At 47.0% G+C, this 15,243-nt stretch overlaps 1 protein-coding gene and 1 long non-coding RNA gene across 2 annotated transcripts in view; one reads left to right on the top strand and one right to left on the bottom strand.

Moving 5' to 3' along the window:
• LOC143989054 (uncharacterized) overlaps positions 1-15,243 on the top strand; it is a 215,816-nt gene that overhangs the window by 68,245 nt on the left and 132,328 nt on the right. The window lies entirely within an intron of this gene.
• Positions 1-15,243, bottom strand: part of LOC143989053 (cytochrome P450 2K1-like) — a 101,283-nt gene that overhangs the window by 22,720 nt on the left and 63,320 nt on the right. The window contains exons 7-8 of the mRNA XM_077489060.1: positions 9,707-9,848; positions 7,012-7,196 (exon numbers count right to left, since the gene is read on the bottom strand). Coding sequence (XP_077345186.1) covers positions 7,012-7,196; positions 9,707-9,848 — 327 coding nt within the window. The remainder of the gene's footprint in view (positions 1-7,011; positions 7,197-9,706; positions 9,849-15,243) is intronic.

Below are 15,243 nucleotides of genomic sequence, written 5' to 3'. Positions count from 1 at the left end.
GTATATGTGCGTGTGAGCATGCTTGTATGTGTGTATGTGAGCATGCTTGTATGTATGTGTGTGTGTGTTCATATATGTATGTGTATGTATGCATGTGTGTGTGCATGTGTTTATCAGTGGCGGTGCATCCAAAAGGGTGCACAGGTTCCACCCCCTCTATGACCAATGGATAGATTCATGCATAGCATAGCAGGAATCTATCCATGGCCACCGCTGCCACCCCCATATTTAGGTGTCTGGTCCCTTTTGGGGTGCCGGGTGCCTGAATTACAGCGGCGGGGGGTAGCAGGTAGCACCTGATTAGAGCCATGGGCTCTAATAGGCTTCAAAATAGGTGAACTGCGAGCGCCATGCTTGACGCTCACAGTCTACCCAGGTGTGTTAGAAAAGTGAATTAATATTCACTTTCCTAACACTGAACCGCCTCTGCACCAATCAGGTGTGCGGGTCTTTTACCCATCACCAGATTGGCTGAAACGATAGGTGCAGCTATTGGACGCCCATCAGGAGGAGAGGACGGGAGATGAGGATGGCAGTAGCTGCATGGAGGACCCCGCTCATGGCCGTTACCCGCTGCCCCACCAAGACAGGGTAAGTGGCGGGCAGACAGTGAGCGGGCGGTGGGGATTCACAGTGGCAGCATTTGATGGGCACAGTAGCAGCATTTGATGGGTACACTGGCAGCATTTGATGGGCACAGCGGTGGCATTTGATGGGCACAGCGGCAGAGTTTGATGGGCACAGTAGTGACATTTGATGGTACAGTGGTGGCATTAGATGGTACAGTGGTGGCGTTTGATGGGCACAGTGGCTGTAATTGATGTTTTTTAAATCGGTTCCTTTATATGCAGCCACCCACTTGGGACTGGGCCCTGGTGTTCCACCATCGGGCTCGGAGAAAAGAGCCCTGTCCGGAGGTCGGGGGGGGGGGGGTCGGGGGGGGCCCGCCATGGTTTCCTGCATCAGGGCCCTGAAGGTTCTAGTTACGCCACTGTCCAGGGGGCAGACATTAAAATTTTCCAAGATCTCTCCAACATAACTCTGCAAAGTAGGAAGGAATTGAGACCCCTGCTGCATGTGCTGAGAACCAGAGCTATAATCTATTGCTGGAAATTTCCTTTCTACTTATCCACTTTCAATGGCCACACAGCGAACCTGAGAGCCCCAGAAGACCTGGAACATTTTTTCACAACCCTAAATATACCGCTAGTGGAACTGCTGGACTGGTATAGTGACTTCTGCCTCCTGCCATTAAGCAGAGTGGTCTCCATGGAGGGCATAGCGGAGGCAGGAAACGACAACTTCAGCATGCGCCGCCACTCACACCCACCGCTCATGCCATCCAAAACACAGAGAAGGCCAAAGAATGGAAGCCCCGCGTCCCCACCGGATCATCATAGAGCCAGACACTCCTAAATATGTACCAAGATTGTACGCAATTTAATCCTGTGGTACCATATAAACAACATACCTCTAGACCCACTGCCATTGCAATCTCCCTATCACACCATAATGCCCTAAGTTGCTTATAGACTACCCTTCAGACACCTTCCCTGGTGTCAGGAAAGTCCGGAACTATGGCCCTAAGAGATCAATAGACAGCTTAGTCTATTGACGGTCCCTTATAACATTATAAGTCACACACGGGCCTATAAGCCAAAGCCCAATAACCTCGGGTGAACTTAAATGCCTGAAGCACCTTCTGAGAGCGTGACATTCAGTGGACAGCTACGTTAACCCCCCTATGCACCACAGAGATGGGTAACATCTCCGTATCGGATCTACTCACGCGGGATTATGCCAAGTCCCAATACTAGAGATACAAACACCAATCAGCACTGGAATACAAGCCACAGCTACAACCCCTGGTCAAGAAGATAAACCACATACAAGCTGCAGGAGATACCTCAGAATAATTTTACAATCGGAGACACCAACTTGGAATCTTATGCCCCATACACACAGTCGGACATTCCGACCACATAATCCGTCAGATTTCTTCCGTCTGATTTTTTTCCCGAAACTTGGGTTGCATACACACGATCTGACAAAGTTGTTGTAAAATCTGAGCGTCAAGAACGCGGTGACGTACACCGCTTACAAAGGGACTATAAAAGGGAAGTTCAGCACCACGTGCGGCACCCTATGGGCTCCTTTTGCTGATCTCTTGTTTATAGTGTGTTAGTAGAAGTTTGGTTAGAGATGATTTGTGCACTGTATATAAAATGTAACACGCGTGCATCGTACGTATGATCTGTGAGCGGAGGAAGGAGTAACTTAAGCACACTTAAGCACACCTGTATGATTTGGACCATACTCCTCCTCCTCCTCCTTCTGCCACACCTCCAACACCCCAGCCACAGCCTGGAAGGAAGCATGGAAGGAAGACCAGAGAGTGATGACCTGGGTTTAGTCTGGTCTGACACACAGCCTGGGGACATAGATGTCATCATCTGCTGTTTCTGATCTCTTGTACTTCTGGACCAGACTGTTCTCCCTCAGATATGGACTCCTCAGGCCACTAATGTTTGCCTTTAAATAATTGATGTGTGCCCTGGGGGCCAAAGGCTTCTGCAATTTCACCAGTTTCTCCAGTGTTGCCTTCCTCTTTATTTGATTTATTTGATTATGACTCCTAATTAGGGATGAGCTCGGTGTTCGACTCGAACGCATGTTCGACTCAAACATCGGGCTTTCGTCTGTTCGGTGAATTCAGAACTTTGTGGACCGTTCGCATCAAATTCGTGTGGCACGAACTGTCCACAATGCACTACGCCATCGCAGTGTATTGCTGGCTCATGATGGACCAAGCATGCACTGTGACCCAATCACACCCCGGCAGCGATGAGAGCCATAATTGGCCACAGGCAGGATGCCTGTGGCCAATTATAGCTCAAAGGGTTTAGTACACGCCCCACACTATATAAGGCCGCCAGCGTGGCGGCCTTGTGTAGTGTGTTGGCATGCAGGGAAAGAGCTAGATAGGCAGGGACAGTGTGTTCTTTTCCCAGCCATCTGTAGGAGTTAGTGGATTTTGTGTGCCTCCAGCGCAGTATACACCTGTATCTACCCTTTACTGCTGTTGTTCTCTAATACAGCCATCTGCAGGAGTTAGTGGGTGTTGTGTGCCTCCAGCGCAGTATCAGTTAGGATGGGAAGTGATAGCATACACCGGCAAAGTTAAGAGACATCCCCCTTCCCCCCAAGTTCCGACATAGAATCAGACACACAGGTACGAGCTACACCTGCCCTCTCTAAATGATGTACCCCACATTGTTCTCCAGGGAGATATTCATGGAGCCAGAATGACAAGCCCCAAACACGTCAAATTTTGTAATATCCCCATAGAAAAGGGCAGTCCCCTGCATGACCACAGGATTCCCTATGGCAGTTAGGCCCAGGAACATATTAAGAAGACTTTTGCTAGTAAGAACTAACAGGAAAGGCTGTACCTTGGTATCTATTTCTTTTTACTGGCCCGAAGGGCATGAGCGCATGGGGTGGGGACCTAAGGGGTATAGCCACACTAGTCCAGGTTACACAACCATGGTTGCATGGTGAGATGCAGAGACAATGAGTCCCACAACACCTACGTACTTTCCAAAGACCCCAGAAGGTAACAACTCACCCCCTCACATTTGGAGAGGACGACTCATCCTCTCCAATGCACATACCATTATTTAGGTAAAACTACAAGTAAGCAAACCAACGCGCCTACTCCCAATTCACATGCATACAACCTTTTTTTTTTCTTTAGCAATTGGACCTCACAGGAACTGGTGTGACACTCTATTTGGGAACCGCACCCAGGCACCCTCACACAAAGTGAACTCTGTGAGTTCTGTCTGACTCCCTACTGGCAGATTAGCTGGCGAACAGGGCATACGGTCTCTGCTCACAGCCTGTTATAATATAAACCTACCACCCTCTATACCCTACCTCTAATCCCCCCTCTCCCTAACAAACGGACAAACACAAATACCTGTATACACTATCCTCCTTCCTTTCCTTTTACCCATCCCTTCTGCCCTGTTCCTCATTCTATCTTCCACCCATACTTTAAACTACAGCTCTGCCTCCCTCCCTGGGCGATCACTAACCAAAAGCCCAGCACCACGGCCCTATCATGGCCCCCCTGCAAATGGACTCATGAGCCCTTCCCTCAGGGTTAAATCTCTAAATGCCAAAGGCCTAAATATACCAGAGAAATGCCCCCGAGTCCTAACTAGTATAAAGAGTATGAGAGCTGATGTAATCTTTCTACAGGAAACCCCACTTTTGCTCACTAGCGATGCTAAAATGATCAAACTGTCAATACCCACAGAGCTTTCACGCAACATCCCCTAACTCCAAGTCTAAAGGGGTCTCGATCCTTTTCTCCAAACACACACCCTTTCAGGTCACGGACACTCTCATCGATGAGGAAGGGAGATACCTCTTCCTAAAAGGAACATGGCGCAATAAACCCATCACATTCGCCAATTTATACAGTCCAAACACATCCCAAGTCAAATTCTTTCGGGAAGTGACTCAAAAACTAACCACTTTCCAAACGGGAATGTTCATTTTAGGAGGAGACTTCAATGTCCCTCTTGACCCTATTCTTGACACATCCAAGGGAACATCATACCTACCATACCGGGCACTACGCCAAATAAATGAACCTTAAAAAACCTCCTTCTCCACGATACATGGCGTACTCTTCACCCCAAAGAGAAAGAGTTTACCTTTTATTCTGCCCCACACAATAGATACTCGAGAATTGATTATTTATTCCTGACACAAACTTACCTAAGATATCTGACAAAGGCGACGGTGGAACCTATGATCCTGACGGATCACCATCCAGTATTGATTATGCTGACTTTCCCTGATAAAGAAGAACACACGCAAATCTGAAGACTTGACCCGACTATTCTGGCTGAGGCGTCACAAGCGGTGGAAATACGGAAATGCCTGGTAAATTACTTTAAAGAAAATGATACGCCAGACACATCAAACATAATGCAATGGCCTGCACACAAATGCGTAATAAGAGAAAAACTCATCTCGATAGCGGCTAGACTTAAAAAAGAAAAACAAGCACGAATCAAAGAGTTATTTGACAAACTCAAGCATCTAGAAACTTTACACAAACACACTCTGGCCCTCCATGCACACCAGAACTCATAGACACATGCACCTTAATACAGGAGGAACTGCGAAAGCGAATCAGGAAAAAAATACATACTTTCCCAGAAACATTTTTATGAGTTTGGTAATAAGAGCTGTCATCTCCTGGCCCAAGCACTGCACTCAAGAAAAGTCAAAACTAATGTGCACAGTTTACGCTCCCCTAAAGGAGGTACCTACTCTAACAACAAGGACATAGCCCAGGAGTTTGAACACTTTTATTCCAACCTACATAATATAGACAAATCAAACTGTTCCGCCCGATCCCAAGCAAACAGATACACTAAGATTCAAACTTTCTTAGACAAATACTGCCCCAAGTTACACGGTCAGGACATTTCTAAGGAACTTGACGGCCCGATCACCCAACTAGAGTGGGAAACGGCACTGAGATAAAGAAAAGCAGGCAAAAGCCCAGGCCCAGACAGCCTATCAGCTGTGTATTACAAAAGGTTTGCCGACACACTAGAAGCCCCATTCAGTAAAGCTTTTAACTCTATATCCGCATCCAACCCCCTTAACCCTGAGGTGGTAGAATCCCACATCGTATTGATACCCAAAGAAGACAAAGACCCAACGCAAGCTGCAAACTATCGACCCATATCACTACTTAATGTAGACATTAAAATATTCTCCAAAAAACTATCTCCCAGGACCAAGCAGGGTTTGTCCCTGGACGTGAAGCCAGGGTCAATACCATAAAGGCCATCAACCTTCACCACCATGTAACAAATTCCAAACAAAAGGGGTTTTTCCTGTCATTAGATGCAGAGAAGGCATTCGACAGGGTAGCTTGGGACTACATGATTGCGGTAACTGCAAAATATGGGCTTCGGCCCCCAGCTAATGCGGTCCCTATACCAGAAAAATCTGAGTAAACAACACCCTGTCGAATGCCTTCTCCAATACGAAACGGGACGAGACAGGGATGCCCCCTTTCCCCCATCCTCTTTATCCTTACCCTTGAGCCATTTCTATGCTGCATAAGACAAAACCCCAATATAAAAGGAATTAAAACAATCACCACGCTATTGATATTATTAGAGGAATTCCACCACTTTAATCTGATTTCCAATCTCAAGATAACTTTTCCAAATCGTGTGCCCCAAACATCTCCCTACCCCAGCACCTAGTAAGACAATGTATAACAAACTTCCCATTCCAATGGAAGGCAGACACTATCGCATACTTGGAATACAGCTTGCGACCAAACTAACAGACCTGTACTCAAAAAACTACTTACCTATCCTGAACAAACTGATAGATCTTAAAAATTGGCACAAACCATTCTTTTCCTGGTTTGGCAGGGCCGCAATCCAGAAAATGAACGCCCTTCCACGGCTGTTGTATATCTTACAAACGGTGCCGATTCAAGTCCCCCTCACCTTCTTCAAGTCATACAGAAGTCTTTGCTCCAAGTTTTTGTGGAGTGAACAAAGGCCTAGAATCAACTGGAATCAGCTTTCCGTACCCAAACATTTAGGTGGGATAGGCCTCCCAGAGCTCTCAAACTACTTTAAAGCGGTCCACCTCTCCAGAATTATAGACTGGAACATACACGCACCCAATAAATACTGGGTAAAGCTAGAGGTGTCCTTTACAACCCCACCTCTTAAATCTCTGCCTTGGGTCCGAGGATCTCACTCGATCCCAGGTATAGCTACACACCCACTCATCAAACCCACACTTCTATGTTTCCGCATTATTTGTAAACACTCCTCACTGTGGTCGGTCACAGGCCCAATGACTAATTTTCAGTCTGATGCAGGCTTGTAAGAGATAACTAGAAAAAGAGAGTGGAAGCTCTTGTCTATAGTATATACATTTATACATACATACCTTTGGTATAGTGTATCCCCAGAATGTGACATCTGTAGTTGTTTCATGGGGAAGGTTGTTTGGTAAAATATTGGCAAATCTTTGTATCTCATGAATGACAGCATCTGTATAGGGCATTTCTTTCCTGTGAGAACTTTGTGGTCTTGAAGAACCAATCACATTATCAATTTCCTTCTGGACATTCTCTGCTCAAAGAATACGTACATCAGGATATATATAAAACTGTTATTTTATGACCTTTCTATATTTTAGACATTTTGAAAATGGATGGGGCACATCTATTACAAAAAAATTGTCCAATTGCTATATAATCTCCTTTAGGTTGATAAATAGTTTTATAGTATGCGGGTATACCTAAAAAAACATTCAAAATGTATATCCAGTCAAGTAGGTCCTTTAAAAGGCAGTAATGTTGGTAAATTATGTCAAAAAATGTGCTAAAAACAATAATTCTCGCCAGCCCCTATAGCACACTGCTCTGCGCTCTTGGGTGTTTAACTACAATATTTACCCAAAATATCATCTATTAGACAGCGGCTGCTTTAAAAACAAAAACATATCATAAATACACAAAACATGTAACTCAAACTAAAAAGTCCACTTTTTATGTATAGCAGCGCATGCACATTTTTTTCAAAACATGCGTAGAAGTTCAATTCAGTGTTCAGGAGATAGGGTGCTCTGTTTTATCCACTTGCTTTGTGATTGAAACACAGCTTCCACCATATAGATCACCACTTGTGGAACAAAGGACGACCCCCTATGGGGATGCACTCACCGAACATATGAAACCAATAAGCCTTCAAAATGCTATTGCAGTTTTCTCCTTTTACCACCAGTTAACTCCTTTATTGGAAATCGGCTTTCACATATAGGAAACAAAAATGCCCAGACATAGCATAATACTGTATGACAATATTTATTATGTAAAAGCAAAATCTGTATATGCGTACCAAGTGGAAAACTGTTTAAGCGTTTAAAAATACTGTGCCTTATTCCGCTGAGTCGAATCCGTCCGAGGAGAGACGATAGTTTACAACGTGCACCTAAAAGTGTGTGCTTCCGTATTTCCTCGGATCGTTGGAACGCAGGGATTGAGGCGCACTTGTCACTTCCGGTATAGTTACGCCCTGACGCGTTTCGTCATTTCCGACTTCATCTGAGGGCTTGTAAACGATCGTCTCTCCTCGGACGGATTAGACTCAGCGGAATAAGGCACAGTATTTTTAAACACTTAAACAGTTTTCCACTTGGTACGCATATACAGATTTTGCTTTTACATAATAAATATTGTCATACAGTATTATGCTATGTCTGGGCATTTTTGTTTCCTATATGTGAAAGCCGATTTCCAACAAAGGAGATAACTGGTGGTAAAAGGAGAAAACTGCAATAGCATTTTGAAGGCTTATTGGTTTCATATGTTCGGTGAGTGCATCCCCATAGGGGGTCGTCCTTTGTTCCACAAGTGGTGATCTATATGGTGGAAGCTGTGTTTCAATCACAAAGCAAGTGGATAGAACAGAGCACCCTATCTCCTGAACACTGAATTGAACTTCTACGCATGTTTTGAAAAAAATGTGCATGCGCTGCTATACATAAAAAGTGGACTTTTTAGTTTGAGTTACATGTTTTGTGTATTTATGAAATGTTGGTAAATTGCATAGGAGTTTGTACACTACATTTTATTATTTATTTGTTTCCATAAAGAGTTTTTATTTAAGATAAAAAAGAGCGTGTACAGGCATACCCCACATTTAAGTACACAATGGGGTTTATTTACTAAAGCTGGAAAGTGCAAAATCAGGTTCACTTCTGCATAGAAACCAATCAGCTTTCAGGTTTTATTACCAAAGCTTAATCAAACAAGCTGAGGTTAGAAGTTCATTGGTTTCTATGCAGAAGTGAGCCTGATTTTGCACTTTCCAGCTTTAGTAAATAAACCCCATTGTGTACTTAAAAGTGGGGTATGTCTGTATACAAATCACAGCATAAGTCACATGAAAACATTGAACAAGTAGGATATAAGTGTACAAATATATAGTACACATCTTATAGATACAACATAGAATGAGATAACCAGGAGCAAACTAGTTAGTCCAATTATGACGTAAGCAAGGTGGAGGATCACTTTTTCATTTTCCCCTCCCCCTCCCTCCCTCTCCTCCCCCGCCAATGTCAAGCATTCAACCAGGGAGAGGAGGTGGCTTAAGAGTTTGTTCCAGGTTGGGGCTTTGGAAATAGTGTATCCTAAAGGGTGGATTTAATAGACGTATGAGAGTTACAGTGGTTTGGGTCGACAAACATGTAAGCGACAATTAAGGGGAGAGAAAAGGGGGAGGTGGGAAGGAGAGGAAAAGGGGAAGCAAGCCAGGAGAGAAAGGAAGAGGGGGAAGTAGAGGGAAGGAGGAAATAGGAGCAAAGAAAAGGGGGGGGGGGGGGCAATGGGGGAGGGGAATCTAGGGATAGGGTCTAGAGAATGGAGAGGATGGTTAGGTGTTGTTGTGGTGTTGTTGTCAGCTGCAGATAAACCCGCTCCCCGCCACTCACCACCACCTGAGAGTAGCCTGAGAAAAGCACTGATGATCACCTGCCATCTTTAGGGAACATAATGTACACTACACTTTTAATATGTTTTGTCAGCTTTAGAGCTGGACCTTTTAATAAAAAAATTGCATCTACATGGAGTTCTTACTCTGTATTTCAGGGTATTTCATCATTAGTAGAAGTCCCCATCTCAGGGTGGTGGAAGTTGTCTCCGTCCCAGCAGCGAACAAGTTACTTAGAAGTATGTTTAGGTTGTTGTCGTGAAAGTAATATCCAGCAACAGGCTTCTCCTGGAATGGCAAGTTCAACAATGTAATTATAATGACCATAAAGTAAAAAAATATATACAGTATATACAAGCTGAAGTTTATTCTGCATAATTTTTGCCTGCACTGATTCCCTGATTACATGACTAATTAAATATCCAGTGACATCATCACAGGGTATACATGCTTCTCAATATAATGAGAGTAGATCATGGCTTGTAGAAGAGACCGACTGGTAGCTTCCTAAAAATATTACAGTACTGTGCCTGATGCCGCGTACACACGATCAAACAAGCGGGTGGAAAAGTCCGGCAAACTCAAGTCCGCCGGACAATCCCCCCGTGTGTAGCCTCCGGCATACTTTTTTGACCCGAAAGTACGGCGGACTTAGAAAGTCGTTTTACACTCCAATCTTACCGCCGGACTCGCATTTCGGCGGACAATCCGGCCGTGTGTATGCCAGTCCGCAGTACTTTTGAAATGAGCGGACTTTTCCCGCCCGGAGAAAAGTCCGCTCATTTCGAGCGGGTCTCCAGGTAGGCGGGGCCCGCGAAGGATACGTCGCTGGCCCCACCGCCTGGTATGGACTTAAAGGGGAACCCCAACGCCATAAAAAATCAGCGTGGGGGTCCCCCCAGGTCCACATCAGACCCTTGTCCGAGCACGCTACCCGGCCGGCCAGGAAAGGGGGGGCGAGCGAGCGCCCCCCCCTCCTGAGCCGTACCAGGCCGCGTGCCCTCAACATGGGGGGTGCCTTGGGGAAGGGGGGGCCGCGCGGCCCCCCACCCCAAAGCACCTTGTCCCCATGTTGATGAGGACAAGGGCCTCTTCCCGACAACCCTGGCCGTTGGTTGTCGGGGTCTGCGGGCGGGGGGCTTATCGGAATCCGAGAGCCCCCTTTAATAAGGGGGCCCCCGGATACCGGCCCCCCACCCTATGTGAATGAGTATGGGGTACAATGTACCCCTACCCATTCACCTGTAAAATAAAGTACAAAAAAAACACAACACACAAGGGTTAAAATAGTTTATTGCACAGCTCCGGGGGTCTTCCGTCTTCGGGGGTCTTCTCGCCGGACTCCTCCGCTATCTTCTTGTAGCTCTTTTACTAGCGGAGGAGCCCGTCTTTCTTCCTCGCCGCCACCCTTCTTCCGACTTCGGGGGTCTTGTCCCCCTCTTCGGTTCTTCTGCCGGGCCACCGCGCCTTCTTCTAGCTCTTCTGCTGCCGCCGCCGCCGCCTTCCGTTCTTCTGTCCTTCTCTTCTTCTTCTTCTTCAGATGTTGCCTCGCCGAGTCCTCCGCTCACAATGACGGGGACCAGGCACGCGGCGACTTATATAGGGACAAGGGGCGGGGTCTTCGGTTGATGTCACATGGGTTGATATCACAGGGTGACCTCGTCCCCTTACGATGTCACAGTCCCGGAGCATGCTGGGACTGTCGCCATGTGACATCAACCCATGTGACATATACCCATGTGACATCAACCGAAGACCCCGCCCCTTGTCCCTATATAAGTCGCTGCGTACCCGGTCCCCGTCATTGTGAGCGGAGGACTCGGCGAGGCAACATCTGAAGAAGAAGAAGAAGAGAAGGACAGAAGAACGGAAGGCAGCGGCGGCGGTGGCAGAAGCCCGGGCCACCGCCTGTAAAAGAGCTAGAAGAAGGCGCGGTGGCCCGGCAGAAGAACCGAAGAGGGGGACAAGACCCCCGAAGTCGGAAGAAGGGCGGTGGCGAGGAAGAAAGCCGGGCTCCTCCGATAGTAAAAGAGCTACAAGAAGATAGCGGAGGAGTCCGGCGAGAAGACCCCCGAAGACGGAAGACCCCCGGAGCTGTGCAATAAACTATTTTAACCCTTGTGTGTTGTGTTTTTTTTTTACTTTATTTTACAGGTGAATGGGTAGGGGTACATTGTACCCCATACTCATTCACATAGGGTTGGGGGCCGGTATCCGGGGGCCCCCTTATTAAAGGGGGCTCCCGGATTCCGATAAGCCCCCCGCCCGCAGACCCCGACAACCAACGGCCAGGGTTGTCGGGAAGAGGCCCTTGTCCTCATCAACATGGGGACAAGGTGCTTTGGGGTGGGGACAAGGCACCCCCCATGTTGAGGGCACGCGACCCGGTACGGCTCAGGAGGGGGGGGGGCGCTCGCTCGCCCCCCCTTTCCTGGCCGGCTGGGTAGTGTGCTCGGACAAGGGTCTGATGTGGACCTGGGGGGACCCCCACGCCGATTTTTTTCGGCGTTGGGGTTCCCCTTTAAGTCCATACCAGGCGGCGGGGCCAGCGACATATCCTTCGCGGGCCCCGCCTACCTGGAGACGCGCTCGAAATGAGCGGACTTTCCTCCGCGTGTGTGGGCGAGTCCGTTCATTTCAAAAGTAGGGTGGATAGTACGGCGGACTTAGTACGCCGTATTAGTCCGCTGAAAAAGTGCCGTGTGTGGGCAAGTAGCCCGTTCAGAAGGTCCGACGGACAGTCTGGCGGGAAGTCTGCCAGACTAAGTACGTCAGACAGACAGCTACGTGTGTACGCGGCTTTAGTTTTCCTCTCAAGAGACCTCAGTCCTGATGTAATCAGTGGGCTGACACTTGGGGGAGTTATGCAAGCATCAAAATGCCTTGGTGAGTGGATGGCAGTCTGGAGGAGTGGGTGTTCATAGGCAGGCTACATTTGCATGCAGACCACTCTAAATAATGCCCATATGTGATGCCGAACCTTTATAATGGAAAGAACTAAAATGCAATAAATGAAAAAGACATGCCACAGACAGTCAGGCTGGGAAGGAAAGTGCTAGAGTATTCTGGACATTCTCCAAGCAAGAAATGAGGCTCTTAATATACACCGTGCAAAGTTTATTACATGCAGTCAGAGACGATCTGCCCTATACGCTTGCTACGCAAGCCGTGTAGGGCCCCACAAATTCCTCAAGGCCCTGCCTCCCCCACGTGTCATAGCTCGTCAATTAATGTTTACAACATCCAGTGGCGGAACTTTAGGGGTCGCTGCAGTAGCATTTGCAACTGGGCCCTTCCGTTATACCGCTGTGGGGGGCCCCCAAAACCCAGCATCCCCCCTTGCACCTCAGGTTGGCCATTTAGAGTGCAGTGGAGAGAGATGGGAGGAGGTGGTAGGCAGCAATTGGCAGCTCTATGGTGCCTGTGTGGACAGCGGGATCTCCCTTGGGCTTGTAGTACTCTCTCGTGTGTCAGTGTATACAGTGGAGAGGAGAAGGGAGGGGTCTCTGACCCGGGCAGGTATCAGTTTCACTTTTACTCTGCTTGAACACTTTTGCTGATGCCCGGGTCAGAGGCCCCTCTCAAATGTATACATTCTGAGATAGAACTACTAGCCCCAGGGAGATCCCCCTGCCTGTGGACACCATAGAGCTGTTGATCGCTGCCTCTCACCTTCACCAGTCAGGTACAGGGGAACCTCTGCAAGGGGGGAGTCAGCTGTTTGGGGAGCCTGATGTAAGGGGGGGGGGGCTTTCTAGGGACACTAATATAAGAAACGAGCCCTCTGGGGAAACTGATGTAAGAGGGGGGCCTCTGTGGATACTAATGTAAGAGGGGGGCTCTCTGGGGACACTAATGTAAGGACGGGGCCCTCTGGGGACACTGATGTAAGAGGGGGTCCTCTGGGGACACTGATGTAAGAGGGGTCCCTCTGGGGACACGGATGTAAGAGGGGCCCTCTGGGGACAATGATGTAAGAGGGGGGCTCTCTGGGTACCCTGTGTAAGGAGGGGCTCTCTGGGGACACTGATGTAAGAGGGGGTCCTCTGGGGACACTGATGTAAGAGGGGTCCCTCTGGGGACACGGATGTAAGAGGGGCCCTCTGGGGACAATGATGTAAGAAGGGGCTCTCTGGGGCCCTGATTTAAGGGGAGGCTCTCTGGGGACCCTGATGTAAAGGGAGGCTCTCTGGGGACCCTGATGTAGGGGGAGACTCTCTAAAGGACACTGATTTAAGGGGGGCTCTCTGGGGCCCTTGATGTAAATGTCAGGTGTGACTGTGTGGCAATGGCAAATGGTTTACATAGCTCACAGCATCACAGGTCAGGTAGAGGGCCCCTTAGGAGAATTTTGCTTAGGACCCCAGGGAGGTCAGGGTTGGCACTGCATGCAGTTAAATTAAAGTAAGCAATATCAGTACAGGAGAGGAGTTTGTACAACTGTGCAATAATGCAGGTAAAGTACAATATGGAATAAATATCTGTAGTGTACAGGCACAAAGCAGTTCTGAGAGCACCCAACTCTATGAAGCTCCATGTTTTGGTGTCAGAGCTGAAATAGAACACTTTAAATTATATATGAAGCCCAATTGTTTTTTTGTTTTGGCTACTAGGAATTGGTTAAAAACCCTTTTGAGTTTATTTTTTATTTTTTACTAAAACTGTTACTACTTCTGGAGACACAACATGAAGTGAAAGGAGATCTTTCCAAGTGAGGAAAGATTCCCCCTTAGACAGTTTTTGATATTATTATTATTATTATTGATTTATATAGCGCCAACAGTTTACGCAGAGCTTTACAATGTATAGGGGGGACAACACAATTACAGTACAATACAAAAGGTACAGGAGGGCCCTGCTCGTAGAGCTTACATTCTAAAGGGAGGGGGTGGTGGTACAAAAGGTAATAGCTGCGGGGGATGATTTGATAGGGGTGATACAATTGATACAATATTATATAATGATATTATTATTATATTATATATATATTGATACAATAGTACAACTGTCTCATTGAAAGGTTTTCCCTCTATTCCAGTTCCAGTTCCAACCATAAAATTACTATCACTTTCTGGCTTGGTGACAATGATCTCTAGAAAAAGTACAGCAGTTGAATTTCCAGAACAGGTATACATGAGAAATAAACAACTTGCTAAGAGTCCATTCAAACAGGAGCAACTTTAGGTCCAACTTCAATTCGTCCCAAGTTGCCTCAAGTCGCACAACATGATAAAATCAATGTAAGTGAACGAGAGCCATCTTAATGTACACTACTGAAGTCGCTCCTACTTCAGAAAAGGTTCCTGTACTACTTCAATCCAACTTCTAGGCAACTTGTACCCATTGATTTCAATAGAAGTTGCCTCCAAGTCTTATCCCCTGTCTTAAATGAAGCAACTTTCCAGGAAGTAAAAATAGTTTTCTAGGCAAACCCCTCTTTCCCACAGAGCTGATTTTTATGTGATTGACCACTGGTAAAGTCCCCTGTCCTGGAAGCAACTTCAAGTTGCCTTGTAAGTTGCCTCAAGTCGTGCTGTGATTCATACTCAAGTTGTGTCCATGTTGCCTCCCAAAGTCTCGCTCAAAGTTGTGTTGCCCCTGTGTGAATGGACTCTAAGTCACTCACCCTTTTCCACTCTCTTGAAAATGAAAACAAGCTGGTTTTAGCTAGATTACTCAACAG

This window comes from Lithobates pipiens, unplaced genomic scaffold, assembly GCF_037356315.1.
Source record: "Lithobates pipiens isolate NorthernLeopardFrog02 unplaced genomic scaffold, aLitPip1_a1.2 Scaffold_18, whole genome shotgun sequence".
NCBI classification, from domain to species: domain Eukaryota; kingdom Metazoa; phylum Chordata; class Amphibia; order Anura; family Ranidae; genus Lithobates; species Lithobates pipiens.
The sequence above is the reverse complement of the archived record's forward strand: the minus strand, read 5'-3'. Positions and strand labels throughout refer to the sequence as shown.